We start from the raw sequence: 27377 nt of genomic DNA, 5'->3' as shown, positions 1-27377 counted from the left end.
CATCTTACAGCAAAAGCCATGGTCTGCAGAGAGCTTCCAAAGCATCAGAGGGATCTCAGTGTTAAAAGGAGAAATGTACAAAAGAATTTCCAAGGCATTAGATATACCATGGAACACAGTGAAGACAGTCATCATCAAGTGGAGAAATTATGACGCACTGGATGTTCCTCCAAAATTGATGAGAAGAAAACTGGTCAGGGAGGCTGCCAAGAGGCCTACAGCAACGTTAAAGGAGCTGCAGGAATTTCTGGCAAGTACTTGCTGTGTAGTACATGTGACAACAATCTCCCATATTCTTCAAATGTCTGGGCTATGGGGTAGGGTGGCAAGAAAAACATCCAAGCCCGGCTAGATTTTACAAAAACACATTATAAGTCTCCCAAAAGCATGGGAAAATGTGTTATGTTCTCATGAATCCAAGGTTGAACTTGGCACAAAAACAACACTGCACATCACCAAAGGAACACCATACCCACAGTGAAGCATGGCAGCATCACGCTTTGGGGCTGTTTTTCTTCAGCTGGAACTGGGGACTTAGTCAAGGTGGAGAGAATTATGAACAGTTCCAAATACCAGTCAATACTGGCACAAAGCTGCTAGAAAGCTGGAACTTCATCTTTCAGCACGATAACAACCCAAAGCATACATCCAAATCAACAAAAGAATAACTTCACCAGAAGATGATAAAGTTTTGGAATGGCCCAGCCAGAGCCCAGACCTGAATCCGACTGAAAATCTGTGAGGTGATCTGAAGAGATGCCCTCGCAATCTGACCGATTTGGAGCATTTTTGCAAAGAAGAGTGGGCAAATATTGCTAAGTCCAGATGTGCCATGCTGATAGACTCATATCCAAAACGACTGAGTGGTGTAATAAAATCAAAGTATTAGTTTAAGGGTGTGCACACTTATGCAACCACATTATTTTAAAAACTAAAATAATCATCATGAACAGCTCTGTGACTGCAGTGGAGTCAGTCAGATTCCTGGGCACCACAATTTCTCAGGACCTGAAGTGGGACAATCATATGGAGTCCATTGTGAAAAAGGCCCAGCAGAGGTTGTACTTCCTTCGCCAGCTGAGGAAGTTCAACCTGCCACAGGACTTACTGAAACAGTTCTACTCCGCCATCATTGAATCCATCCTCTGCACTTCTATAACTGTCTGGTTCAGCTCAGCTACCAAATCTGATTCTGAGATATATATATATATATATATATATATATATATATATATGAATGAAAGAACAAACTTTATAAAATGTCCCCACAAAAATAAAATCTAGAGGCAAATATTGCCCCTTAATAATAAGTTAGATAATTTCTGACATTAGTGTATTTTGCACCTCAAGGCCTCGACCACTGAATGTCAGTCTCGAGCTCACAGCTGCAATCCCTCCGCTGTCCACCGGGTGGCAGCTCAACACCGGCAGGTTCTCTCTGAGTGATCGGAACAACAAACCGAACGGAGCAAGCGGGTAAGAGCGTGTCCAAAACCGCCTCTGACCGCCACTTTCAAACTACATCCATGAAATAGCCGCGAACGCGCACTTTAAAGCCACTGGAGTCCATCTAGCGCTTCAAGAAGTCCTTATAAACAACCCGGAACCGACCCTGGCGATTGGGTAAGTGGTAAAATGGCGGAGAGATTTATAGAAATTAGTGGCTTTAGGGTTATTTGGTGATGTGTTAGCCGCGCTAGCATGATAAGCGAGGGACAGGATACGAAACGAGCCGCCGTGCTTCCGTTGCCGCATTTAAACGATATAAACCACCTCGTCGTGCTCTTCGTGAATTCAAACAAGCGTATTATGTTTTCACGAACGAATGTAGTTTGCGTGTTTCATTGGTAAACAGTTAGCTAGCGGGCTAGCCTTACCCTCTCAGTCAGGAACACAAATTGAGAGGCAAGATGGAGGACGAGGACGCGATGTTTTCCCCCCTTTTCCGAGATGGAAAAGCTGATGTCGCACCTATTATGCTAATTTCATCACATTGTCGATTTTAAACACACTCGCTGGTCGTTTTAAGCGTTATATGTAAGCGTGTGGTAGGTGCGCGTGTATAACGACTGGAAACGAGCCGAGCCAAAATGGAGAATCCCGAAAACAGCTGTGCTGGATTGACTTCAAGATGGAGATTTTTCCCCTTCTGATCGTGTTTTAAATCGCTCCGTCAAACTATGGTGCGATTTCGCGACTGTAGCCTCTATTTGCGCTAACAAGCTCGATATTTAACGGTGATAATCGTGCGTTGGAAGTAAAACACACCGCGAGTAATGAAGTAATATCGTGATAAGAAGTGCGATCTCAGCGCTCAGCTCCATATATTACCACATCCCTTTATTTCTCACTTCTCTAGACCAGTGGGTCGTGACCCAAAAATGGATCTCACTTCTGTTTTGGTGGGGTGCTAAAACCAAGCTTAATGAAGCGATGTAATAAATGTGCTGATCAACTTTTAAAAGGGAAAAGACACTTCCCATATCTTTTGTTGTTGACGTCAGAGGCAGTGCATCCAATCAAACTTTACGGTATTTTGGCGCAAATTCATCTGTCAGTCGATAAAATGGCTAATACTGTTCCACTGTGTGCTGCATGTTATTATGAAGTTGGCATAGGATGAATGGGACGTGAAACGTAATGCAAGATCTGTACAGTTCCTTGCGGTATTAGATTTTTAAAGGAGTTTTGTTTATTTAGCTTATTTTAGACTATCGTTATATGATAAGAGGAAGCGGATGCTCTAGACAGATTTTTCTGTATGTAGTTTACCTTTGTTTTGTATGTATTATATACACAACTGATCCGTCCACACGTTGGTAGCAAACAGGAACTGGAAAGCATGGGATGAAATTATAGTGCCGTATTAGTTTTGAGCTAAGCTGTCATCTGTGTGTGTGTGTGTGTGTGTGTCAAGCGTCATTTGGCGCCACTTTTCCTTCGAACGCATTGTTGATGATGATGCCACAGCGTTTGAATTCCTGCCTTGCCGCCGTTTATTCTATAAAGAACACTGAGCTTTATTGCCTAAATTCTCCTTATTATAACTATTATCTCACGTTCTCCGCACACGCTTTGCCCTGCATTTGGAGCAGAGAAGATCGTCGTATTCGACATATCTATTTTTTTGTACTCCGTGATTATGCTAATTAAAGCTTATTTGATTCGCACACATTGAGGTACTGAAAGCCACACCTCTTTATGCACATATAAGGCCGAATTCTAATTCAGAATATTAGCAGAACATTCATTAAACCAACAAAATGATCCGTTTAAAATAATAGGCAGTGTCTAAATGCGTCATTTTTTACAGCGGTGGCCCGGTTCCTTCTCTCTCCCTGTTCATGTTTACGTCCACAAATGTTACTGGCGGCCTCTGATTGGATGCGGTGAAAAGGAGGGCGGACGTGTTACTTCCTTATATGGGCACATAGGCAGAAGTGAAGCTCCGGCGCACGGAGATGTTTCCTGGAAACGGTGGAATCTGGATAGCCAATCAGCAAGGACGCAGCGCGATATGACCGGCTCAGAGAGCCACGCCCACTTGTGTTCATTCTGAACCGCGGGCACAGCTCAGAACAGCCCCTATCACTTTCATTGCACTAGAGTGATATGATATGATAAAGGCGCTAAACTTAAATCATTGCTGAAAATACCTTTGTTGTGACAACACAGAAGCCATCTGCTCTTTAGTGTTCTGTTAAGCTGCCTTTATCTCAAAGTGACTTGTAAGAACCAAGTAGTATTTCAGTAACGGCATAATAAAATACTTTCTCTTAGTTATATTTTTAAATCTAGTGAGGGTAAACTTATTTATTTAGTACCTGTGTGCAAGGATAAATGAAAAGTAAAACCATACATCTAATTATATTTGTATTGTAGGATTCCTGCTACCACATATTAACAATCACAGTATTTTTGGCAACTTTATTGTAAACATTTAATAAACAGAAAACAAACAAATGCTTTTATTTCTGAATATTTAAATGCTACAAACAAACAAAAATCAGCAGTATAGAATTAATTAATAATAGTTTTTCTTGCAGTTTACCCCAATGCATCTGAAAAAAAAAACTGTTTTATCCCACTTTATATCCGGTGGCCTTGTTACATTTAAATTAATAATTTGATACATTGCACTTATGGTGTACTTGTTTTTATTGTATTTAAATTTTAAAAATACCTGCATGTAATTACATCTGTAATTTATCTTATTACATTTATAATTACACCTTAAACCTACCCATACCACCAAACCTGTCCCTAACCTTATCCATGTCCCACCTCAAGAGCAGCAAAAGTGTTTTGCAGTACAATATATATATTTTTTTATGTTAGTACATAGTAGTTAAGGCCGTTTAATATAAAGTGGGACCAAAGGTTTAGAAGAAGAAGAAAAAGATTCCTCCTAGCCCATCTTAAGAGGCAAATCTAAATGAATTGATTGTCTGAAAGTGTGTAAAGTGCAGTGGCTCTGAAACATCTCAGCTAAAGGTGTGAGTTTAGTGTAGGACTGTGTGTTTGTCTGAGCAGCGGCAGATGAACAGGACTCTACAGTGAATGTGAGCTCATTCTGCGCTGATGCTGTATCCAGGTTTTTGTTACTGAAATTATTTCTTAAAATATTAATTCCCCTTTCTCTAATACCACCGGTCTTTGACTAGCTATAGCAGATCTTGTTTGTGACTGTGATGTGAACTAAATGCCGTTGGCTATTTGCAAATATGCTATATGATATGTGCTGGCCCAACATCCTGTCTTTATGGATAATCATGGTAGTCTTTCATTCAGCGAGCTTTATATTAAATTGTTAATTACAGTGTGTTGTTGTGTATGTCATGAACAGGTGGTTGTGACTTCAGGCATATTTCACTGCAGAGCTGTGGTCCTCTCATGGGCTGATAATATCACATTGCTCTAATATTTTCTCCTCTGCTGGACATGTTAAAGAGCTTGTCTTTTTAAATGAGAATTAACTGGTTTAGAAAACAGTTGTAGTTCATAGAGAAATGATCATGGCTGTCCTGTTATTCCAAAGCAGATTTGAAGTGATACTTCACCCAGAATGTACTCTCCTATTGACTCAAAAACATATTTTTTTAATGTTATTTTATCTTCCACAGAAGAAAGTAAGTCATACAGGTTGAAATGACACAAGGGAGATCGAATGATGGCCAATTTTGTCATTTTGGGTGAACTATCGCTTTAACATCATTGTCAAATAAGGGGTTTTGTGTCATGAACCCCACTGTTGAAGAATAGTCTTATGTGTAAAATATGCACTATAGATTTCTGTGAAAGTGTGCTTTTAAATATCGTTAACTGAAGAAATGATTCCAAAGGCAAAAATATCTACTTTATGTATTTACTGTCATCATCGTTGTTTTGAAATGGTGCTATTCCTAGAAATAAGGAGGTGCGGGCGCCTGCAGCTTTCACTGGAGTTCCTTCACATTGACTGAAAGAGTCTCTGTGTCTGAGTGATCAGCTCAGGAGCGATGATATGAAGCCATACAGCCCCCCTGTGGCTACAATATAACTACATTTGCTCTGCCTAACCATAATGACAGACTGATTGAAGTTGCAGGCAATAGTAAAGCGACCAGACTAATTGTTATGAGTGTTTTGGTGGCATTTTGATTTTAATATCCCACATATACTGCTGCACTGAAACTGTATAATTTTTGGATAAGAAAAGAAACATGACAACACAATAATAACATGGCTTGACCATTAGAAAATATACACAAGTGTGACAGAAAGGTTTTTAATTTTGTTGCCACTTAACCTTTGATGAGACCTTGCAAACCATTTTTTCACACAGGAGTTTGTGTCAACACTGTGACATTCAGACTGTATTAAAATGCACCTCTCGTAGCTTGAGAACATGAAAAAAGACAGCCAGCTGACGCATATGAATATAAGCCAGCAATTAAAAAATGAGTTCAAAAACATCCGAAGTTGATTTATAATATTAAGCAAGCATTCATAGATTACTGATGTATGTGTGCTTGCTTGTAACCTCACACATTTTTAATGTGTGATTTTAATGTTGTTTTTCTCCCCATTTTGTGTGTGTGTATGTTTTTTAGGTTTATGAGACAAAAGTACCCGCTGTTGCCTTGCGTGTATGAAGACAAAGCCCTTGATAAGTTGAAGTGGACCAGAAGATGTTAAAGAAATGATAGCTGCACCAGAATTACAAACAGAGTATCATTACACTCAGTGAGTACACAGACACACAGGAGTAATGAATACAGATTGTGGGTATGCATGCGTTCACACGTTCACCTTCACTCTGATAACATCGATCTGTTTGTGTGAACAGGGACACTGACACCCGATTCTCATCAGACACTGATTTTGATGATCCTGATGGGAGGAATCTCATTGTCGGGAAAGGGAAGGTATGAGTGGACATTTTTGATTATCAGAAAGTCTTTACGAGATTTCACAAGGTTCCTTTACATGGCCTTTTACCCCTTTTCCATGGAAATGGTTCTGGAGCTAATAATTGGCCAGGGTTCGTGAACCTTTCATGACTTAAAGGAATAATTCACTTAAAAATCAAAAATTGCTGAAAATGTACTCACCCTCAGGCCATCCCAGATGTAGATGAGTTTGTTTCTTCATCTGAAAAGTTTTGGAGAAATTTAGCATTACATCACTTGCTCACCAATGGATCCTCTGTAGTGAATGGGTGCCGTCAGAATAAAAGTCAGAATAGCTGATAAAAACATCACAGTAATCCAAATGATAGTTTGTATTTAATGCATCAAGATGTTTTAACATGTTTTTGAGCAAGTAATGTAACACTAAATTTCTCCAAATCTGTTCAAGTGAAGAAACAAATCCATCCATATCTTGAATGGCCTGGGGTGAGAACTTTTTTTTGCCATTTTCATTTATGGATGAATTATTCTTTTAACTACTGAATGGTTAAGCAACCATGTTTTTGTTTAACCTTTCAACGAACATATGAGTTTATAAAACACACATTAAAGGTGCAATAGGAGATCTCGGAAAATGCTAACTTTAGCCTGATAGCACTGAAAGCGAACATCCCACCCTCCCTGCAATCGCTGTCCAAAGCCATGCCCCCTGAACGCACATACGCTCAAAGAGAAGAATATCAGAGACCACATTAAATTACTACAATAGGCTACATCAATGGTTCCCAATTACAGTCCTCGCGCCCTCCCTGCTCTGCACATTTCGTATGTATATCTTATCATGTCCGACGGTTGTTCTGTTCGACCGTAAGTAATAAGTGCTCTGGGAAGTGGACATCACCATATATTCCACCATGATTCCAGTTCAAAGCGTATGTTCCATACAAAGGGCATTAAAGTGTGCGAGACGTGAATTTAAATGGTATTTATTTACAGAGGTCACACTTCTCTAGTAAGTTTCGTCTGTGTGTGAAGACTGAATGTTCCGAAGTGAAAAAACGGATTTCCCTGCTCAGGGAGTAGGGAGCACTGAACACTGTGTAGGGAGCATGTCAATCGGAACAGTTCATGCACGTAGCTCTCTTCTAACGAGCTGGTTATCCTCAGATAACCAGTTATCTGTGTTTACTAACTGTTAACTGTGTTAACAGTTAGTAAAAGTACTAAAATACCAGGAAGGAAGATTGGGTTGTTGATGTTTGCCTGCCATTCTCGCTTTGTCTGCACTGCGTGCATTAACGCGCTGATGACGTATTCTGTCTGCGTGAACTGGGTGTGCAGAGGTATGCAAATACATACGTTGACAGGCAGGTAGGAAAGCCAGTTAAAATGCTCGGATCAAGCGTTTTGATTGGACGAACATTTCTTGGTCCTACACCTTCCACAGAATATATAAATACAGATGAATACATTTAGACCACTTAACTTAATCAGGATGTGAAGAGAGAAAATTTTCTGAAGACAATCGCCAATTGCACCTTTAATTTTATTTATCATCTTTGGACAAGCTGCTTGTGATCGGTATTATTTAAATAAAATTTGAGTCGCACACGATATTTGACTGTTCTACAATCACTGAATGTAGCCATTTTTCACTTGTGGAGAGTTTGATCCAGTTCGTCAGTGTTGACCTGTGTTGTCACTCTGCTTCAGGCGAAGAAAGGAAAGAAGGGCCCTGGAGAGAAGGGGAAAGGAGCGGGGAAAGGGCCTGGACGCATGAATGGACACCACCAGGAAAACGGCATGGAAAATGTCATGCTTTTTGAAGTGGTCAGGCTGGGAAAGAGTGCCATGCAGGTCAGTGAGCATATTACCGGCTTTTACATTGCCCTCTGTCTCGCTCTGGCATTCACATCTTAAATTCCCTCATGTGGGTTTGTGGCTTCTGGAGGGATTTGAGTGTTGGCAGGAGAATATGCAGACAGATGTACCGCTGTGTAGTCGAGCAGATTTTGACCGTTGCGAGATTTCTGCTCTCCTCTTTTGCAGTCGGTCGTTGATGACTGGATTGAGTCCTACAAACATGACAGAGACGTCGCACTTCTCGACTTGATCAATTTCTTCATCCAGTGCTCTGGCTGCAAAGGTTTGAATGTCATTTCTCATGTGATCTGATTTGAGCTCGTAGAGAATAAATGCTGTGTGACAGACATAATTGTGAGAGTTACAGGGATAATTCACCCACAATTAAAATTCATTCTTTGTTTATTCATAACTATATCGTTCCAGTCTGAATTATTACATTTTTTGTGGAACAATAAAGAAGATATTTTTAAGAATGTTTGCATTGCTGCCTTCCATATAATGAAAGTGAATGGAGACTAGGGTTATCAAGCTCCAAAAAGACTAAAGACTTAAAACCATGCTAAAAGTGGTTCTCGTGTTATATTGAGTCCATATGATGGCTTTGTGTGAGGAGAAGACCAAAATGTAAGCCCAGGTCATTACTCATTAAAAATCTGGCCTTGAAAAGCTTGTTTCAATGTTATGGTAAAAGTGAACACTACATAACTGCAGCACACGCTTATAATAAATAATAAGTAATTCTGTGTTCTCTGAAAGAAATGAATAAGGATAGAATTTTCATTTCTGGATACATTTTCTTTTAGTTGTGCATTTTCCTACACATAAATGAATCGGCTGGTGCAACATAAACTTGGTACACTTTTAAGTCCTGAGCTAATTATAAGCACATCAGTTTTGTATCTGAATGGTATTACTTTTTCAAACATACCAAACTTTTTAAGTCTTATTTTGAGTGCTGTTTTTGCAGGAGTTGTCACTGGTGAGATGTTCCACAACATGCAAAACTCTGAGATCATCAGGAAGATGACAGAAGAGTTTGATGAGGTAAATTCAAGCTTCAACCTTGAACATGATTCCTCAAGAACATGTTTCATCGCCCACTAGAGTGTTTTATGAATTATTTTGTGCTCACAATAACCAGTGAGAGTTGATGTTATTGCAGGACAGCGGTGATTACCCACTCACCATGGCCGGGCCGCAGTGGAAGAAATTCAAGTCTAGTTTCTGCGAGTTTATTGGCGTGTTGGTGCGGCAGTGTCAGTACAGCATCATCTATGACGAGTACATGATGGACACGGTCATCTCGCTGCTCACCGGACTCTCTGATTCTCAAGTCCGAGCCTTCAGACACACCAGCACACTGGCAGGTCAGTATCTCTTCTGCTTTGAAAATCTGAACTTTGTTTTGATTAGTCCAAATAAAGCGTTACGGGTTTGTTTTTTTTCCCCCATAGCTATGAAACTGATGACGGCCCTCGTGAATGTAGCTCTGAACCTCAGCATTAACATGGACAACACTCAGCGGCAGTACGAAGCAGAGAGGAACAAGATAATTGGCAAGAGGGCCAACGACAGACTAGAGCTCCTGCTTCAGAAACGCAAGGAGGTGAGTGTTATCCGAGACAGAGATGTGGCATACGTCTGAATAAATTCTACATGTTGGCGTTGTCTTAGAGCAGCCATGAAAGCTGAAAGGGGATGAGTGAATAAATGAAGCCTTCAGAGGAACATTGCGCTCTTCCCTGTGGAGACTCACTTCCCTTTGCATGATTCTGCCAGGTCACTGCAGTGTGTGCTGCTTTCCTTCCAAACACCTACGCCTCTGTTGGCCAACAGCCACAAAAACGCACGACCAACCAAACACTTCATCCGTACTCTTTCCCTCTACTTTAAACATGGATAAAGTAATTTTTTTTAATCCTATTCTAATGGGAAGTCTGTGTTGTTGTGGGCTCTCTGATCAAGTGCAGCGCTCTTGCTCTGTCAGCGCCCGTGGGGTTAGAGCTCGCCTGAATTGCTGTGAGTACGAAAGCTGTGTTTAACTGGCGCTGTAAATTAACTGGGTTATGTAATAACAGGCCCTGCTGTTATGCCATCTGTGTGTGTGAGTGAGGTTTTATTGATGTCTTGATAGTATTGAGTTAAACCACGTGGACACACACAGAAGTTGAGTTGTAATTTAGTTAGTTTAGAGGAATATGACCGCATCTGTGGCATGCTCTCGATTTATCTGTGCAGGAAAACACTTGTAGGTGAAATCATTGGAGCAAGCATACAGTTCTCTGTTTTTGTTTGTATTTACAAACGGAGGTATGAATTATTTTTTTTGTATAGTAGCAGATTGTATGTCCTACAACACTGGTTGTGAACCTATCTGACTCCAATAATCCAATATTCGAATACCCCTTCCCTATGTAGGATGGTAGCTTTCCTCAGTATATCAGTTTTAATGAGAGAAACGTTTTTTTAACTTCCAGCAATTAGGAGTGTCCATAGATGATAATACACCTCTCCGGATTAAAAAAAAAAGTGTTCTATAGTAACAATAATAAAAATTGCAGTTAATTTCATTTTATTTCCAATTGAAATTAAAATAATTAAACTTCTGAATTCCAGAAGTTTAAAACACTGAGTTTATTCATGGATTCCACTCTTGAACCAGTGGATTTACATGGCTTTTGTAGTAATTTGTGATTTTACTGGACATGGATTTTAACAAAAAAAAAATTCACAGACTTTTAGAACCCAATAAAATGTTATAGATGTAGATTAAAATGTATATTCTTTAACAAAAACCTAAAACGCCATGGGCATTTTTGTCATTTATATATATTTTTTCCAGGTCTAAAAATAGCACCTTGAAGAACTTGGACTACCTCATGCTCAGGTTTCCTGTGGGAACCTTGGTTCTTAAAAAAAAGGTCAATTAGGGGGTGAATTAAGAAATATCCCTATGACCTTTTGTTGTTGTTTTATATTAATGCTAGATAATTTGAGGTTGGAGCAGCAGCCTGCACGTTTCTTAAAGGACCACACCAAAGATGGATATCATGTTGCACTGTGATCAGATTGTGGTCACATATGGACATAGAAAACACTAAATGAATCACACATTTGTGAGCCCTTGACCTGAAAAAAGAGAGAGAACTGTTATAGAAACTGATAATAAATAGAAACTAGAAAGGAAATCAAAAGGCAGAAATACTGCCTACAGCAATGATTATAATGAACTGTCGTTTGCTTTACAGTTGCAAGAAAATCAAGATGAGATTGAAAACATGATGAATGCCATTTTCAAGGGTGTCTTTGTTCACCGATATCGGTATGCACACGCATAAATGCTGATTTTCTACTAACACAAACTCATCACAAATTACTACTTCAGTGATTACTCAATAATACTCTGAAATGTTCCTGTGGGTGTCTGTGGGCTTAAGTGCTTCTGTTATTCTTCCTCAGTGATGCAATAGCAGAGATCCGGGCAATCTGCATCGAGGAGATTGGCGTGTGGATGAAAATGTACAGTGATGCATTTCTTAATGACAGCTATCTTAAGTACGTGGGCTGGACCATGCACGACAAGGTGAGGATTCGATCATTTTTCTCTCCTATTTCTTTAATCCCTAAATATAGTGTCAGAAGGAGTTAGTCACGACACAATCCTGGAGTTGGAAGGAAATGTAACTCTCTCTTCCTCTCTCCCTCTCAGCAAGGTGAGGTGCGTCTGAAGTGTCTCACGGCTCTGCAGGGGCTGTACTATAACCGCGAACTCAATGCCAAGCTGGAGCTCTTCACCAGCCGCTTCAAGGTGAGAGAACCATCTGGGGAAGCTTCTCATCCAAAACAGAGCAAACGCTGAAATTAGTCATCAGAATACTCCTCTGTGAAATTAATAATAGTTTAAGTGAATGGTTGTGTATTTTTATGCATCTTTTTAATATTTTAAAATAAAATGGATTGTCTGTTTGTCTTCATCAGGACCGCATTGTGTCCATGACACTGGACAAGGAGTACGACGTTGCAGTGCAAGCAATAAAACTGCTCACACTGGTGTTACAGTATGTATAAAACAGACACTGAATACACTTACTGCTATAGCAGTTTCTTGCATCATACCAAAATTAATTATATTTTATTGGAGTTATAATTTGGTGAGTTGAACCTGAATATAATGAGCTGGAAAGTATGGTCAAGACAACACATCATTCAGTTTTTAGTTTTTTAAAGAAATTAATATTTTTTCCAGCAAGGACACAATAAACTGATTAAAAGTGATAGTAAAGACATATATAATGTTACAAAACTTGTTAAAAATCCTTTTTTTCAGGATTCTCATGGAAGAATCCTGAAAAAAATGTATCACAGTTTTCAAGCAAATATTAAGCAGCACAGCTGTTTTTTTTATAACATGGATAATAATAGGAAATGTTTCTTGAGTAGAAAATGACCATATTAGAATGATTTCTGAAGGATCATTAATAAATAAATACATAAAGTTTGGAATAATTAATATTTTTTTAGTATCCGTCAATGCATATTAGGATCATGTGACACTGAAGACTGACATTTCAGCTTTGCCATCACAGGATTAAATGACATTTCATAATATATTAAAATGGAAAACAACCATTTTAAATTGTAGTAATATTTCACTGTAATTTTTATAGTATTATTCCACAGTATTTTTTATTGTAGTATTTTATTTTAATTGTTTTGATGTATTTTTATGAAATAAGTGAAGCAATAAATAAATATTGCCTGGAGAGGAAGGTCTGAGCATAAGATACTTAAAAATAGTAAATAAAATCATACCAACCCCAAAATTTTGAGTGTAGTATAGAGTAGTTGATTAGTATTATTCACAATTGTAATGAGTTGCTTACAAAGATTAATGAATCCATGAGATATTTGATTCTTTCAAATTGTTCATTAAATGAACTCACTGAATCTTTGAGAGGTTATTGAATCAAAATAAAGTACAAGTCTTTACTCATCACTTCAAATGAAATAAGTGTATATAGTGCAAAAATGATAATTGTGCAGGAAACACTGTAGACACAACTATCTGTGAGAATCAGCATGACAGGATGCTCACATGCTGTTGTTGTTTGGTATTACAGTAGCAGTGATGAGGTTCTGACTGCAGAAGACTGTGAGAGTGTGTACCATCTAGTGTATTCAGCCCACCGACCCGTCGCAGTGGCAGCAGGAGAGTTCCTCTTTAAGAAGTGAGTTTCACTCACTCATTTATATCCATTAAGCTGTACAGGAAGCTTTACATTTCTGCTTTTCTATAAACCCAGTCTCCAACCTACTGAAAGTCATAAAACAAAACTATTCACTGCATCTAGACTGAGTGGAGACATGAATGAATAGACATGGGGATTAGACAACAATAGTTTAAGGTAAACTGAATAGCTTTATGTTTTCATCTTTGTTCGCAGACTGTTCAGTCATCGAGACCCTGAAGATGACAGCATGCCCAAGAGACGAGGCAGGCAGAGTGTGAATGCCAACCTCATCAAAACCACTGTCTTTTTCTTCCTGGAGAGTGAGGTGAGCTAACATCAACAACATCATTGCGAACCAAGCGTCAGTAAATCAAAGCAGTGCTGTTTGTATGATGCAAGTTGAAGGGTGCAGTTTCTGTGCAACAGAATTGCAAAAAATTATGATTTTCAAACCGTTTTCTCAAATGCTTTCTGCATACTTTGTGCGCTGTGGTGTTTCAGTTTTCTTCCATTGTAGATAAATTAGGGAAAATACAATTCAATATTGAAGCATGGTAGTCTTGAAAGTTTCTATTTTGAATCATATATAATTATACATTTATTTTATTTAGTTTTCTATTTCAATATATTTGAAACGCAATTTATTCCTGTGATGCAAAGCTGAATTTTTAACAGCCATTACTCCGGTCTTCAGTGTCATATGATCCTTCAGAAATCATTCTAATATGCATCGAAGGATAATTTTTATTATAAATCTTAAGATGTTATAAGGTGTCATGTTTTGATCCTCAGCTTCACGAGCATGCAGCCTACCTAGTGGACAGCATGTGGGACTGTGCAACTGAGATCCTTAAGGACTGGGAGTGCATGATCAGTCTACTACTGGATGAGCCATTGCCTGGAGAGGAAGGTCTGACCTAGTGACACACCACCAGAACATACAGGGTTGACTTTTACCTGCTCCAAAGGAAGTGAGAGATTAATTATTTTTGTGTGTGTTTTCCAGCTCTGACGGACAGACAGGAGACGGCTCTGGTAGAGATCATGCTGTGCACCATCCGTCAGGCTGCAGAGTGCCATCCTCCTGTGGGCAGAGGCTCAGGCAAGAGGGTAAGACCTGATGCCACAGGCATCGGCCAGACCTTGAAGACGGATTCCTGCTCTCACACGTTACCTCTTACATGCTGTTCTCAATTCTCGCTTGATCTTGTTTCAGGTTCTGACAGCGAAGGAGAAGAAGACTCAGCTTGATGACCGGACGAGAATGACGGAGCTCTTCGCTATAGCACTGCCACCTTTACTTGCAAAGGTTAAAGCCTATTGAAATCAAAGGCAGCGTGAAATGGTATTTACAGAGCATGAAACTGATAAATGTTTTTTTTTCTTACAGTACTCTGTGGATGCAGAGAAAGTGACAAATCTGCTGCAGCTGCCCCAGTTTTTTGATCTGGAGATCTATACCACAGGGCGTTTGGAAAAGGTCTGAACCGCATATCGTTTAAACAGAATAAATGTGCTGAATGAACACTGATTATTCACAATAGGCTGATTGTGCAGTATATGAATGAAAGACGGTTTTCTCTCTCATAGCACCTGGATTCATTGTTAAGACAAATCAGAGAGATTGTGGAGAAGCATACGGACACAGATGTGCTCGAGGCTTGCTCTAAAACCTACCATGCCCTGTGCAACGAGGAGTTCACTATCTTTAACCGAGTGGATATCGCCCGTAGCCAGCTCTTGGATGAGCAAGTGGACAAATTTAACAGGCTATTGGAGGACTTCCTGCAGGAGGTAAGGACAGTGGGCGGCTCAGGGTGGAGCGTCAGGAGCACTTTGATGTTGCTCTGTGTTTGCATATGAACAGCAGTTTGGCGAGAGTATTTGTGCTCTGCTTCCACTGTAACACTGTGTCTGTTTTTCTGGAGATTTCTCTGTACAGATGAGTCTGAGTAGTCCGCTATCTCTAACTCAACTACTTCATTTATTAGATGCATTTAAGTCTTTATTGTTCAGAGCCTTCTTAAGACAGGCCAGTAGAATACTCTGACTAACTAGTCAGTTATGGAAGTAGTAAATAAAACGCATCCCTAGTACTCAATTCCAACTATTTATTTCTGAATGCTGCCGCAATGCATCAGAAGCTTGGAAAGTTTCAGTCGTCTATTTATAACTTGTTTCCTCCAAAGGGTGAAGACCCAGATGAAGATGATGCTTATCAAGTTCTTTCCACACTGAAGAGGATCACAGCTTTCCACAAGTAAGGCTTCCCAGTCTCATCTCTCTGACTATCATCAAGAGTTTCTCTCTAACAGATTCACTTGAGGTAATTTATTACTTTTTATTTAACACCCATTCCACTTTTTTTTGTTTAGTGCTCATGACCTTTCCAAATGGGACCTCTTCACCAGCAACTACAAGTTACTGAATACTGGTATTGAAAACGGAGACATGCCTGAGCAGGTATTCATGTGTATATGAACAAAGACTATAGAATACCCAAGACGTGTCACCTATATAGTTTTAAATGGGGAAAAATGCAATGCTCAGTATGGCCGTTCTAGAGCTAATCGGTAAAGTCAGCGTGTCACTGCAGCTGCCGTTAGAAGCAGAGATTGTCTAACTATAGGGAGATGAGAGGATCTGTATTGCTTATTATTGGAGAAAGTGAAACTGCTAACTTGGATCACGTGTGCCTTAATAACCAATCACATTACAGTCTTGACGTCATTGAATTTCAGTTCTCAGTCGCCGTTTACAGATATCATAGGAATGAATGAGAATGCCGTAAGCTGAATCCCACCTGTCGCAAAACGTCAGTGATTTCTCTTATAAAACAGCATTTTTTCATGGTAAACTCTAAAAATAGCTAAATCAAAAATATTGTTCAGTGTAAAACATTTGCAGATAGGTTGTTGATTCGTTTACTCTAAAAAGCTGTTTATTCAGCGTAGTGAAGCCTCTCCTCCACTGACATCCATAAAAAAAAAACAGCCTCTGGTCTCCTTTCCCACGTACTGCAGAAGCATTAGCATTAGCCGTTACGGTATTTTTGTCTCAAGGTTGCAGGCTTGCCTTCTAGTGGCTTTGGTTCGAAGTCCTGGTTGCTATAGAAACAGTCAGCGTTCTGAGACGTGCGCACTGGCTGATCTAGCCATTTTTTAATGTTATTGGACCGTAGGAAACAACAAATATGAAATATTGGAGAATTTGATGTTTCCCCATTCAAAGAGATAGAAGCTGCACTTGCATGCCCAAGAGGCATTTCAAAGATGGCCGCCAAGTGAAATGACTTATCTTAAAGCAACTTTGATATGAAGAATTATTGAGGTAGTCCCTGACAGGGCCAGACTTTAATGACATTTTTTAATGACTTTTTCCCTTAATTGAAACTTTATAGCAAACAATTTAGACTTAGATTGTGGATTTTGTTTTTTTTTTTGTTTTTTTCTTAAAATCTTACGATTGTAATATCTTCATCTCTCACAATTGTAATTTTTGTCTTAATTGTGACTATATCTCACCATTAAGGCTTCACTTTTCACCTTTCACTTTTTTCAGAGTTTCACAGTCTTTGTAATTGTGATCATTTTATATAATTGTGGCTAATTTTTGTGATTGACTTGTTTTCTCACAGTTAGAACTATGTCTCAGAACCGCACTTGCTATCTTACAGTGTGATTTTTGTTTCTTACTCTTTACTCTGAGGCAAAAACAGGCTTGCATACAGAGCCGATCCTCACTAGACGCAGAATACTCAAGCTGCGTAGGGCCCCCTGAAACACCAGGGGGCCCCCTTGCTCTCAAAGATGTTTTAATTTTAGTTTAGTTTGAGTTTGGCCAGCGGTTATTGAAAACATGAATGATCACTTCTTTTAATGCGGTGCGCTTTCACCCATCACAAATCATCACAAATGATGTATCGTGAATGTCGTACAGTCTCTTGCTCGAGACTAAAAAATGAGTTGAAAGCGTACCGAGCCGTGGAAGAGATACTGTTTCTCGAGCGCTTTCCGTGAGCGCGATTCGAGATGGCGTGAAACACGGACAAATGCGTTACATCCATTCTTTCATCCCAACATCACCCCCACCCCGGCGGCGACAAAGTTTTGCGTAGGGCCCCCAGAAGTCTAGGATCGGCACTACTTGCATAAAAATAAAACCTCAAAATCAACTGAAACTTTGCTTTTGCCTCATGATTGTTGGGTAACGTTACTGCCTCTGAATGTTTCAGATTGTCATTCACGCACTGCAGTGCACACACTATGTCATTCTTTGGAGCTTAGCCAAGGTCTCTGAGGGCACTTCTAAAAAGGTAACTCCCGTTTATATGGCGTTGTATGCATGCAGCATTTCCCCTTATTTGCTGTGGTTTGTTGGATGTCAACAATGTATTTGGTGTCTGTAGGAGGACATGTTGACTCTGAGGAAGCAGATGAGGGCGTTTTGTCTAATGTGCCAGCGTTACCTAACCAGCGTCAACACCGCTGTCAAAGAGCAGGTCTGTATCAAAGGTCACAATGAGTCATTATGCTACAAACAGCCTGTACCTGACTGTATGTTCTTCCTCAGACCTTCACCATCCTCTGTGACCTGCTGCTGATCTTCAGCCATCAGATCATCTCAGGGGGGAGGGAAGCTCTAGAGCCCCTAGTATACACACCCGAGGCATCCCTCCAGTCCGAGCTTCTCAATTTCATCCTGGACCACGTCTTCATTGACCAGGATGAAGACAGCAACAGCACAGGTCTATCACTGCTAATGACATAATGACTTTCAGTTAGAGCTAACAGGCTTTGCTGAATGGATTTAGCGCCCCTGGCTGTTTAATGTTGAATGCTAACACTGAGACAACACAAAGGAAATTGGCTTAAGACGCGTTTAATTGATTTAGAGATTAGAGACTCTAGCAACACTTAATACTGTTGTGTACTGAGCTTTAGCTGAAGTAGACTGACTAGTTTAAAGGGAGAGTTGTTGGACAAATATCAACTTGCGATTGCTTCATTTGTTGCCAAGAAGCAGTGTTTAAAAAGTGACCACTAGAGGGAGGCAGTTTTCCTTCTAGTGCATGAGCAGTAATTATAAACGTCTGTTTTTCTTTATTTTTGAACAGATGGGCAGCAGGATGATGAAGCCGGAAAAATCGAAGCTTTGCACAAGAGGCGAAACCTGCTGGCCGCATACTGCAAGCTCATCGTCTACAATGTAGTTGAGATTAACACTGGGGCAGATATTTTCAAGCAATACATGAGGGTGAGTCTGTTCATTCTTTGAATATGCATTTTCAGATCATTAGTTCTCTTTATCGCTCACTTAAAATGCACGTTTTTCTGTTTCCTGTCCAGTATTACAATGACTATGGTGACATCATCAAGGAAACTATGAGCAAGACGAGACAGATCGACAAAATCCAGTGTGCAAAGACACTCATTCTGAGCTTACAGCAGGTCAGTGACTAAGGTTTCATATCTACCATCAAAACGTGTTTTACTCGGAGGTTCCTGACTTGTCTTTCTCCCTCTGCTGAGTACAGCTGTTCAATGAGATGCTGTCAGATCTGGGACCCAGCTTTGACCGCTCATCCTCAGCTTTCTGCGGCATTAAAGAGCTCGCCCGACGCTTCTCTCTGACTTTTGGTCTGGATCAGGTCAAAACCAGAGAGGCCATTGCCATGTTACACAAGTAAGCTCCCATTCAGTTCCTCTTGGAGGAAAAACCAGTTGTGTGTGGAGTTAGATTCCATGTTTAGACCCCATGTTGCTTTCTCTTAAAAGGGACGGTATTGAGTTTGCCTTCAAAGAGCCCAATCCTCAGGGGGAGGGACATCCTCCTCTCAACCTGGCTTTTCTTGACATTCTCAGCGAGTTCTCATCAAAACTTATGCGTCAGGACAAGCGTACTGTGTAAGCAAATATTTATTGGTCTCAGCATGTGTATTTATAGTTGTGTAACGATCATTCATTAGCTGTTGGATCTAATGTTGGTCCTTTCTCTCTTTTCCAAAAGGCACATGTATTTGGAGCGCTTCATGACGTTTCAGATGGCCCTGCAGAGAGAAGACTGCTGGCTGCCGCTCATCTCTTACAGGAACTCACTGCAGGCAGGGGGTGATGATGACACAATGTCTGTGGTCAGCGGCATCAGTAGCCGAGGTTCCTCCGTCAGAAGTAAAAAAGCTAAGCCTGCCACTGGCAAGAGGAAATTACCAGAAGGTAAAAGAGTTTGAATTTAAGATGCCAGACGAGTAATGTGTTTCATGCGACTGAATGACTTGCATTAAAGCAGCACTATGTAACATTTGTAACTATGTTCCCCCATGTGGTTGATAAGCGCAATTGTCTGTTATCTGTGACGTAAATACTGTCACAGTATAAGCTTCCCCTTCGGGAAAAATGTACATACAAGGCTTACAAATCCAGTAGCAGGAACTTCCTTCACCACTATAAAATATCAATACTGTGTTTGTGGAACTAATAGTCACTCTTTTTTTAAATCCTTTGTTAAACACAATCCACTAAATACTCACTTCCTCACTACAGAGAAAAACTACATTTGAATAAAAATATATAAGCTATGAAATTAAACTAGCTGACTGTATAATTTAGCAGCAAAAACTGTATCTTGAAAAAAAATATTTTGTGCACACTACACAATTTAAACAAGTTTATTCTGTTAACTATTTGTATTCTTACAAAATACATTCATGAAAATAAGATAGAAATCATGAGAAAAAGAAAGGCTTCTAATAGTCTTTATGTGTGCAAAACTTTAATCGTGTGAAACGCTTCAAACAAAGAGGCACAAAGCTCTTATGGTCATGCAGGGTGCCGAATTATGTGCTTGAAGCAACATGGAGTCGCAGCGCGCTACACTCTACACGGTACAAACACGGAGAAGAGAAATGAACTCCAGCAAGAATGCGAATCCCCAGACCTTTATCCACACATCAAGTATTATAATGGGAACATATCATCTTGGAGAGAGAGTTTTACCGTGCTGACTGTCATAACTGAACATGACGTGCTGTTTGAATGCTGAGCAGAGAACGACTGACAGCTGCAGCAGAAGGAAGATGAGTTTCTGTAAACTTAAATTTAACAATGTAAATATAATTCTGTCCCTCACATGAAAACCAAACTGGTGCTCTTCTGTTTCTTTTGGTGTATGACTCCCCCTTGTGCCATATAAAAACCACAATAATCATGATTTTCTGAAACAACTGCGGTTAGATCAAATAATTGTGATTATTTAATTATCGCGACATATAACCGTGACGGTTATTTAATTATCGCGACAGGCCTAGCAGGAAGGCTAGGTCTCTGTCCGTTTTGCAACCTGTTGCCTCTTTCAGTTTGCGCCACCGAGTGTACGCCCGTCCAAGATTGATTCGTGTTCGGGCTCGTGTCCGATCACTCTCTTTCTTTTCTTAGCTTCCTCCGACAAAACCCTCTTTGGTTTCTTTGCTGGCTCTGCCATGGTGGCTAACTCCACCCAGGCTACGAGTAAAATATGTGACGTAAGCCGTAAAGCAGGTCGCAGAATTTGAATTTGAATTTGTCCGGTTAAGAGGTGTTCTTCCACTGAAATAATTTTAGAGACATTATTTTAAGGTTCAAAAACTACATAGTGCTGCTTTAATAGATCATGCACTATAACACCAAACATTTTCTCAAGGAAGTAAATCATTTTAGTTTTCTTTCATTGTGTCGGCAAGTCAGCATAGAAAGAGAAGTCATCTCTTTTGTAAATGCATGCTATAGATCTTATTGTGAACTAATTTGTGTATATTGTTTTTTACCCGATAATGTTTTTTCAGTTTTATAACTTGATTTTCCAGTGAAAGCGTTGAGCTTCTCTCTGGTGACAATTTGATTACTTCTCTTTAGTCCTCTTAAAGGGGTAGTTCACCGAAAAATGAAAATTCTGTCATTTATTCACCCTCAAGTTGTTTAAAACATGTCTGACTTGTTATTTTAAAGACTGTTGGTCACCAAACAGATGCTGGTCCCCATTGGCTTCGATAGTATGAACAAAAATACTTCCTAAGTTAATGGGGACCAGGAAGTGTAATTTCCTGACAGAATTTTCATTTTTGGGTGAACTATCGCTTTAAACCCACCCCTGCAAATGCAGTGGCTACATAAAAATATCCAATCAACAGCCTATAGAACCAAGACCCTGCCTTACTTTTTTTCTTTGTCTGTAATCTATTATACTCAAATGCACATCACAATATGGAAGAAACGATCAGCCACTATTTCCATTTTATCGTGACTTTAACGATTGTCCTTCTGTCTGTGTGCAGAGGAGAGCAGCAGCAGCAGTGAAGTATGGATGAGCCGTGAGCAGAGCATGCAGACGCCAGTCATGATGCCTTCACCCCACCTCACCTCCACCGTCATGAGAGAGCCCAAACGCCTGCGTCCTGAGGAGAGCTACATGGGGGTGTACACCATGACCCCCGATCAGCAACAGCAGCACGCACACCCTCAGACCCCTCAGCCACAACACCACCAAACACCCATGGACTACAAGTAAGAGCTTTGATACTCGAGCTTAACGAGTTTCTCATGTTTGTGGCACTCTCAGATGATGTACCGCTAATTTCAGCCGTGAAATGTTCATGCATGTGTACTGCTTAGTAGGGTTGTGACGGTGAGGAAAGTTTCCCACCGGTTAATCGACGTGTGACAACACTGGTAACCGGTATCACTGTGGTGGGGGGGTCGTTTGAGTTTTCCCTCTTTTCCTTGCTTTCCTTCGGTTTTAAATTGCTTGTAAAAGCTCCGTGTACGTATTACTTTCACTTTTAAATTAGCATCAATTCGGCATCAATTGCTTGAATTCAATTCAAGCAACAACAAAATACGACATACAACTTTTATTAACAAAACAAATAAAATACACCATGCTTTATGCCTAATATAAAATAGCTAACAAATAACTTTTTAAAAATGTAGGCTATACAAAACTGAATATCAGTAAAGACTGAGGGAATAAATAATTATAAAACGTATAACGTTTATTAGCAAAAAGATTGTCTATTTTGTATATTGTGTTTGTGCTATTTTGTACATTATTATTAATATTATTATAATTTTTTTATGTCCTGTCGCTGTCATTCTGTTGCACTGTGGAGCTACTGTCACTAAAACGAATTCCTTGTATGTGCAAACATACCTGACAATAAAGCTGATTCTGATTAAGAAAGTTTCAAGGCACGGACTGCATACACCTTGATGTAAAAATAATGGGAAAGTCACAGTTTAAATAAAATAAAAATCAGCAAATGTGGAAGCAAATAAATGAGAAACGAATGTTAAAAAACCTTCCAATATCATCTTAGATAAATGGCAGGTCAACAGGCTTTTCGAAATCCAAAATATTTTTTAAAACAGGCGCTTTTACATTTCGTTTTGAAACTCTTCTGCCATGGTCTTGTCTGTCTCACCTCACTCTTCTTGTCAGTCAGCTCGACTCACTCTCATCACGTGTTCAATGAAATCTGATCTGTGATGCACGACTGTCGTTCGTTCGGTGTGCTGCTTTGAGCAGCCGCGTTCAGTTTTAATTGTAGTGTCTGTTCTTTAACTGAACTAAATGATTTTTATTACTATTAAAAAAAATCAAAATGATGGTGAGGGACGGTGGGCAAGTTACGTAACCGGTGTTGCGACTTAACATCGGTATCACCGTCTATTGCAGCAAGCCTACTGCTTAGTGTAGTCTGGGACTGAAGGGATATAGTGAAGTGTGATGTTGTTGTTTTACAGCACACAAGTCACTTGGATGCTAGCACAGAGACAGCAGCAAGAGGAAGTGGCCAGACAGCAGCAGGAGAGAGCTATGAACTACGCCAAATTAAGGAGCAACCTTCAGCATGCCATGTAAGGGAACTTTATGCTGCATTTCAGTTTGAATGCACACAAAAACATGATTTTTTACAAATATGGTGCCATTTGTCTTCCGATGCTTGCAGTCGTCGAGGAACAGGCCTTATGGAGGATGACGAGGAACCCATTGTGGAAGATGTAATGATGTCATCAGAAGGCCGAATTGAGGATCTCAATGAAGGCATGGACTTTGACACCATGGATATTGATCTGGTAATAAGCTTATGCTAATGCAATTTGTCTTTATGATTTTGGTCTCTAGGAATAGACTTTTGTGTAAAAAAGTTTGGGGCATGTTTGTTTTTTTTATGTTTTTGAAAGAAGTCAGTTATGGTCATCAAGGCTGCATAGATTTGGTCAAAAATACAGTAAAAGCAGTAATATTGTGGAATAGTATTGCAATTTAAAATAACTGTTTTCTGTTTTGATACATTTCAAAATGTAATTTATTACTGGGATGCAAAGCATCATTACACCAGTCATCAGCGTCACAAGATGCTACAGAAATCATTTTTATATGCTGATTTGCTGCTCAATAAACATTTATTATAAACGCTGAAAACAGTTGTGCTGCTAAATATTTTTGGGCAACCAAACTTTTATGAAACCAAACTATATATGAAAAAAATACAATCCTGTCTGAAACAGAATCTTTACTGCAACTTGTGATCTTTTTAATGCATCATTGCTGAATAATTGTTAATAATGAATTTTTCAAAACTAAAATTTTACTGACCCCAGCTTTTGAACCGCTTTTGAAGTTTCTGTGTATGCATATTTATAATTAATGCAATTTAATGTCACATTTTGTAAATGACACTTCTTTTTGCACATCTCATCTTTACCGCCTGCTCTTTCGTATCTTGCAGCCACCATCGAAGAATCGACGAGAGCGATCAGAACTGAAGCCCGACTTTTTCGACCCCGCTTCCATCATGGATGAGTCTGTAAGAAGCACTCATTTCCTGGGTTATGATGCTTTTCAGCGGTAATGGGGGACTCGTTCACTCCGACACTAAGGACGTGAAAGAGAGATCACCACTAGATGGCACTAGCAGGAGTGATTTCAGATAGTTTGAATTGCCCTTGTGCAAAAAGACATAGAGGGGGAGAGCATCTCACTATTATAAATACTAATCAGACCCATCTGGACTGATGATTGATGTTTGGTAAGTCTAAACACTGAACTGAATTTGAACATTTTCTCTTGTAGGTCCTGGGAGTGCCCATGTTTTAAGATTAGAATTGGAGGCGTGTGAAGAGAAGAGACATTTTGTGTGAATTCACATTAATTCTCTAAAGAGAATTAAATTCAATGGAGTGATTGGCATCCAAATCAGCTCGTACCATTGACACTTACAAAAATGCAGAAAGGATAAAGGAGCAATTCAAAGTCTTTGCAATCGTTGTGTGGGCTTTCCCTGATCGTGCAAAACAGTGATGGTAGATACTGAACGCCATGGAATCTCGGACTGTCCTAGCCATACATGAGTTTATGAAAATAAAATAAAAAATATATATAAATATATATATAAATATTTCACAGTTGAACGTCATTATGTTTGAAGAAACATATGTGAGATCTCTTAGAGTTGTGGTATTTCTTGAAACCGGGGGTGAATGCATCTTTTTTAACTTAAAGACAACTTTGTTATGTATAGCCCTTTTGTAATCGTGAGTAATCTGGTGTAAAGTAGTAATTTATAAGCAGGTTTTTGCTCATCATAGTGAGTATTGATATATTTTATTCTTATCATCTAATATGTGAAATGGAGGAAAACCTCCAGTTCTTTAGACCTAGTTTCCTTTTATTCCACCCTTAAAAATCATGACATACAACATGAAACCTAAATCAAAACACTCTGAGCACCCCGATTTATTACTGCCTTTGGTGCATTTTTGATGTTTTGGTGCAATTTCAGTGATCGGTGTATATGAAATACCTCGACCATTCAGTGGCCCTGTTGCTGTTTTTGCACCAACGGAGCTGTTTTTATGTGCCAACTGCTCTAGTAAATCAGGCACGTAGAAACCCAGTCGGTCCGTGGAGATGCACAGAAAGGACTGTAATTCTTCCGCCGAGTCACGTGGCTTATCCAAAGATCAGATCTGCTCGCTTGTCCCTCTAAAATCTAAGATCAAGCAAAGAAGAGGAAATCTCTCCAGTAGTGCCATTGTGTTGTCTCTAATAAAACAAAACTTAGTGTAGTATGTCTGGAGATTTTCTTCTCCCTGATTAGAGCTATGTAGACATCTACATTTAAATAAAGTTATATATAAATATATAAATTGGTGCTGATTTTATAATTGTGCTTTAGTTTTTTTCTCTTATTTTTAAAACTCCAACTTAAAGTGAAAAGGTTTTGAAATGTATCCGAACATGTCTAAACATGAAAGTGCGTAGCCATGCAGCAAGTAAAGTTTTGAGATTTTATATTTTGTTCTTATTGTTTTGTGTGTGTATTGTTTGAATCTCTTTTTTTTTGGTCAGTCTTAAGAGGTTTTTAGGTCTCACCTTTTTCCTAATTGTAAATTAGTTTGGTTGCAAATCATGGACAGAAGGGTTTCATTCAGCTAAGTTTGTTTTTCCCGATATGAATTATTCAAAGTGTAACAATAACATCCTATGAGATCCTTTAATGTTACAGCATTGCATTCGGCAGCTCTATGAAGCTTGACTAATACATTAACTTATATTGCAGACATGTGCATTTTGTCTGGGGTATAGTTTAATCATTCCATGCCTTGGCCTTAAAGCATCCTTGTTTTAAAAAGGAAAAGAAGGTGGTAGTCAAACATAAATCTTCCATGTTGAAACTTTTATGCGAGGTGCATTGAATACTTTTCGCATCTGAAAAGGAACGGTGCATTTCTAAAATGGCATGAGTGTAATTATTTAAAAGAAGGTGTGCAGACAGATTTAAAATTTATGAAAGTAAACGCCCTTCGGCTTAAACTGTCTTCTGTTCCTCACCACTACATTAATTAAACTGCTGAATAGATTGTGTAAATATACATGCATTTAAACGTAAAGCTTAATTTTCTAGTGCTTTTTTCTGTTAACATTTAAAGCATATTATCACTCTTCCCTGTTCAGAGATATAAACTCATACATAACCGTTTCCCTGTCCTCTGTTATCCACTGTAATGTTTCTGATTTGTATCTGTCTGGAGACAGTAAGTTTTTTTTTAATAAAAGTAAACAAATCTTTCTTGTGTGTTTGTCTGATTTTACATGATTCATTTATTTAGATGATTTTATTGAAAGTCACTAGCTAATATTACTGTTAGTAATTTATTCTGTTTTTAAATCTAAAATTAGCTTTAGTGGTTGAGAGAGACTGCATCTATGAATATTTCAAATAGTTATTACAGTTGTTAGTGCAATAATAAAAGACATCAATCATCCTCATAATGAGACACAAATGTAATGTAAACTCGCTGTAGGTCAAAGATAATTCAGCTGCATTCAAGTATCTATTGATGGGCCGTTCTTGAACGATTCGTTCATTTTGAACGAATCTTTAAAATGACTCGGGAAGAACGAGTCGGCTCGGAGAGTGATTCGTTCAGTCGCGCATGCGCATTGCACAACATTCTATGGGTCCTGTACTGGAATTAGTTCACCTCCCGAGTCTTCAATGCAGTCTGAGCCGGAAAGAGAATTGATTCGTTCACCTCCCGAGTCTCGGGTCTTTCGTTCTTTTGTCACGTGACATGACAGCTTTGGACAGAGAAATTAGTTAATTTACAACCTTCCTTACAAACAGGTGCATAGTCAACTCTCTCCACATCAGACGTTTACTCCACTTTGCGTAAGGTGAATGCACGGAAGGCAGCTGGCCCTGACGGAATACCTGGTCGTGTGCTTAAAGCCTGTGCGGAGCAGCTAGCTGAGGTCTTCACGGACATTTTCAATCTGTCCCTGGCCCAAACAACTGTCCCCACTATCTTCAAAACCTCCACCATCGTACCAGTACCGAAACATTCCA

General features: G+C 39.3%; 1 protein-coding gene across 2 annotated transcripts; it reads left to right on the top strand.

Annotated features, from left to right (window-relative positions):
* Window positions 1–1401: 1401 nt before the first annotated feature.
* LOC306883539 (cohesin subunit SA-2) lies at window positions 1402–24883 on the top strand. 2 transcript variants are annotated; one of them, XM_079438855.1, is made up of 34 exons: window positions 1402–1623; window positions 6093–6225; window positions 6329–6407; window positions 8106–8249; window positions 8442–8538; window positions 9226–9302; window positions 9421–9625; window positions 9713–9864; window positions 11507–11580; window positions 11718–11841; window positions 11968–12066; window positions 12237–12316; window positions 13379–13486; window positions 13703–13814; window positions 14282–14399; window positions 14496–14599; window positions 14706–14798; window positions 14880–14969; window positions 15080–15283; window positions 15679–15749; window positions 15865–15952; window positions 17724–17804; window positions 17898–17990; window positions 18062–18236; window positions 18606–18745; window positions 18838–18939; window positions 19026–19174; window positions 19267–19395; window positions 19499–19704; window positions 21798–22026; window positions 23266–23379; window positions 23472–23598; window positions 24255–24332; window positions 24599–24883. In XM_079438855.1, the coding sequence occupies exons 2-34, from the start codon at window positions 6182–6184 to the stop codon at window positions 24620–24622; spliced, it is 3810 nt and encodes a 1269-aa protein (XP_079294981.1). In that variant the 5' UTR covers window positions 1402–1623; window positions 6093–6181; the 3' UTR covers window positions 24623–24883. The 2 variants fall into 2 exon arrangements, with proteins under 2 accessions (XP_079294981.1, XP_079294980.1); XM_079438854.1 differs by lacking the exon at window positions 24599–24883 and having other exon boundaries at window positions 1421–1623; window positions 24255–24504.
* The last annotated feature ends 2494 nt before the right edge of the window (window positions 24884–27377 follow it).

Source organism: Barbus barbus (assembly GCF_936440315.1).
Source record: "Barbus barbus genome assembly, chromosome: 17".
Classification (NCBI taxonomy): Eukaryota; Metazoa; Chordata; class Actinopteri; order Cypriniformes; family Cyprinidae; genus Barbus; species Barbus barbus.
Note: the sequence above shows the minus strand (reverse complement) of the source record. Positions and strands in the feature narration are given on the sequence as shown.

Coding starts and splice junctions, on each gene's coding strand:
- LOC306883539 (XM_079438854.1), top strand. CDS start 6,182: ATGATAGCTGCACCAGAATTACAAACAGAGTATCATTACACTCA. Junction 11,842..11,967: donor GCTGGACCATGCACGACAAG/GTGAGGATTCGA, acceptor TCTCCCTCTCAG/CAAGGTGAGGTGCGTCTGAA. Junction 23,599..24,254: donor ACACCATGGATATTGATCTG/GTAATAAGCTTA, acceptor CGTATCTTGCAG/CCACCATCGAAGAATCGACG.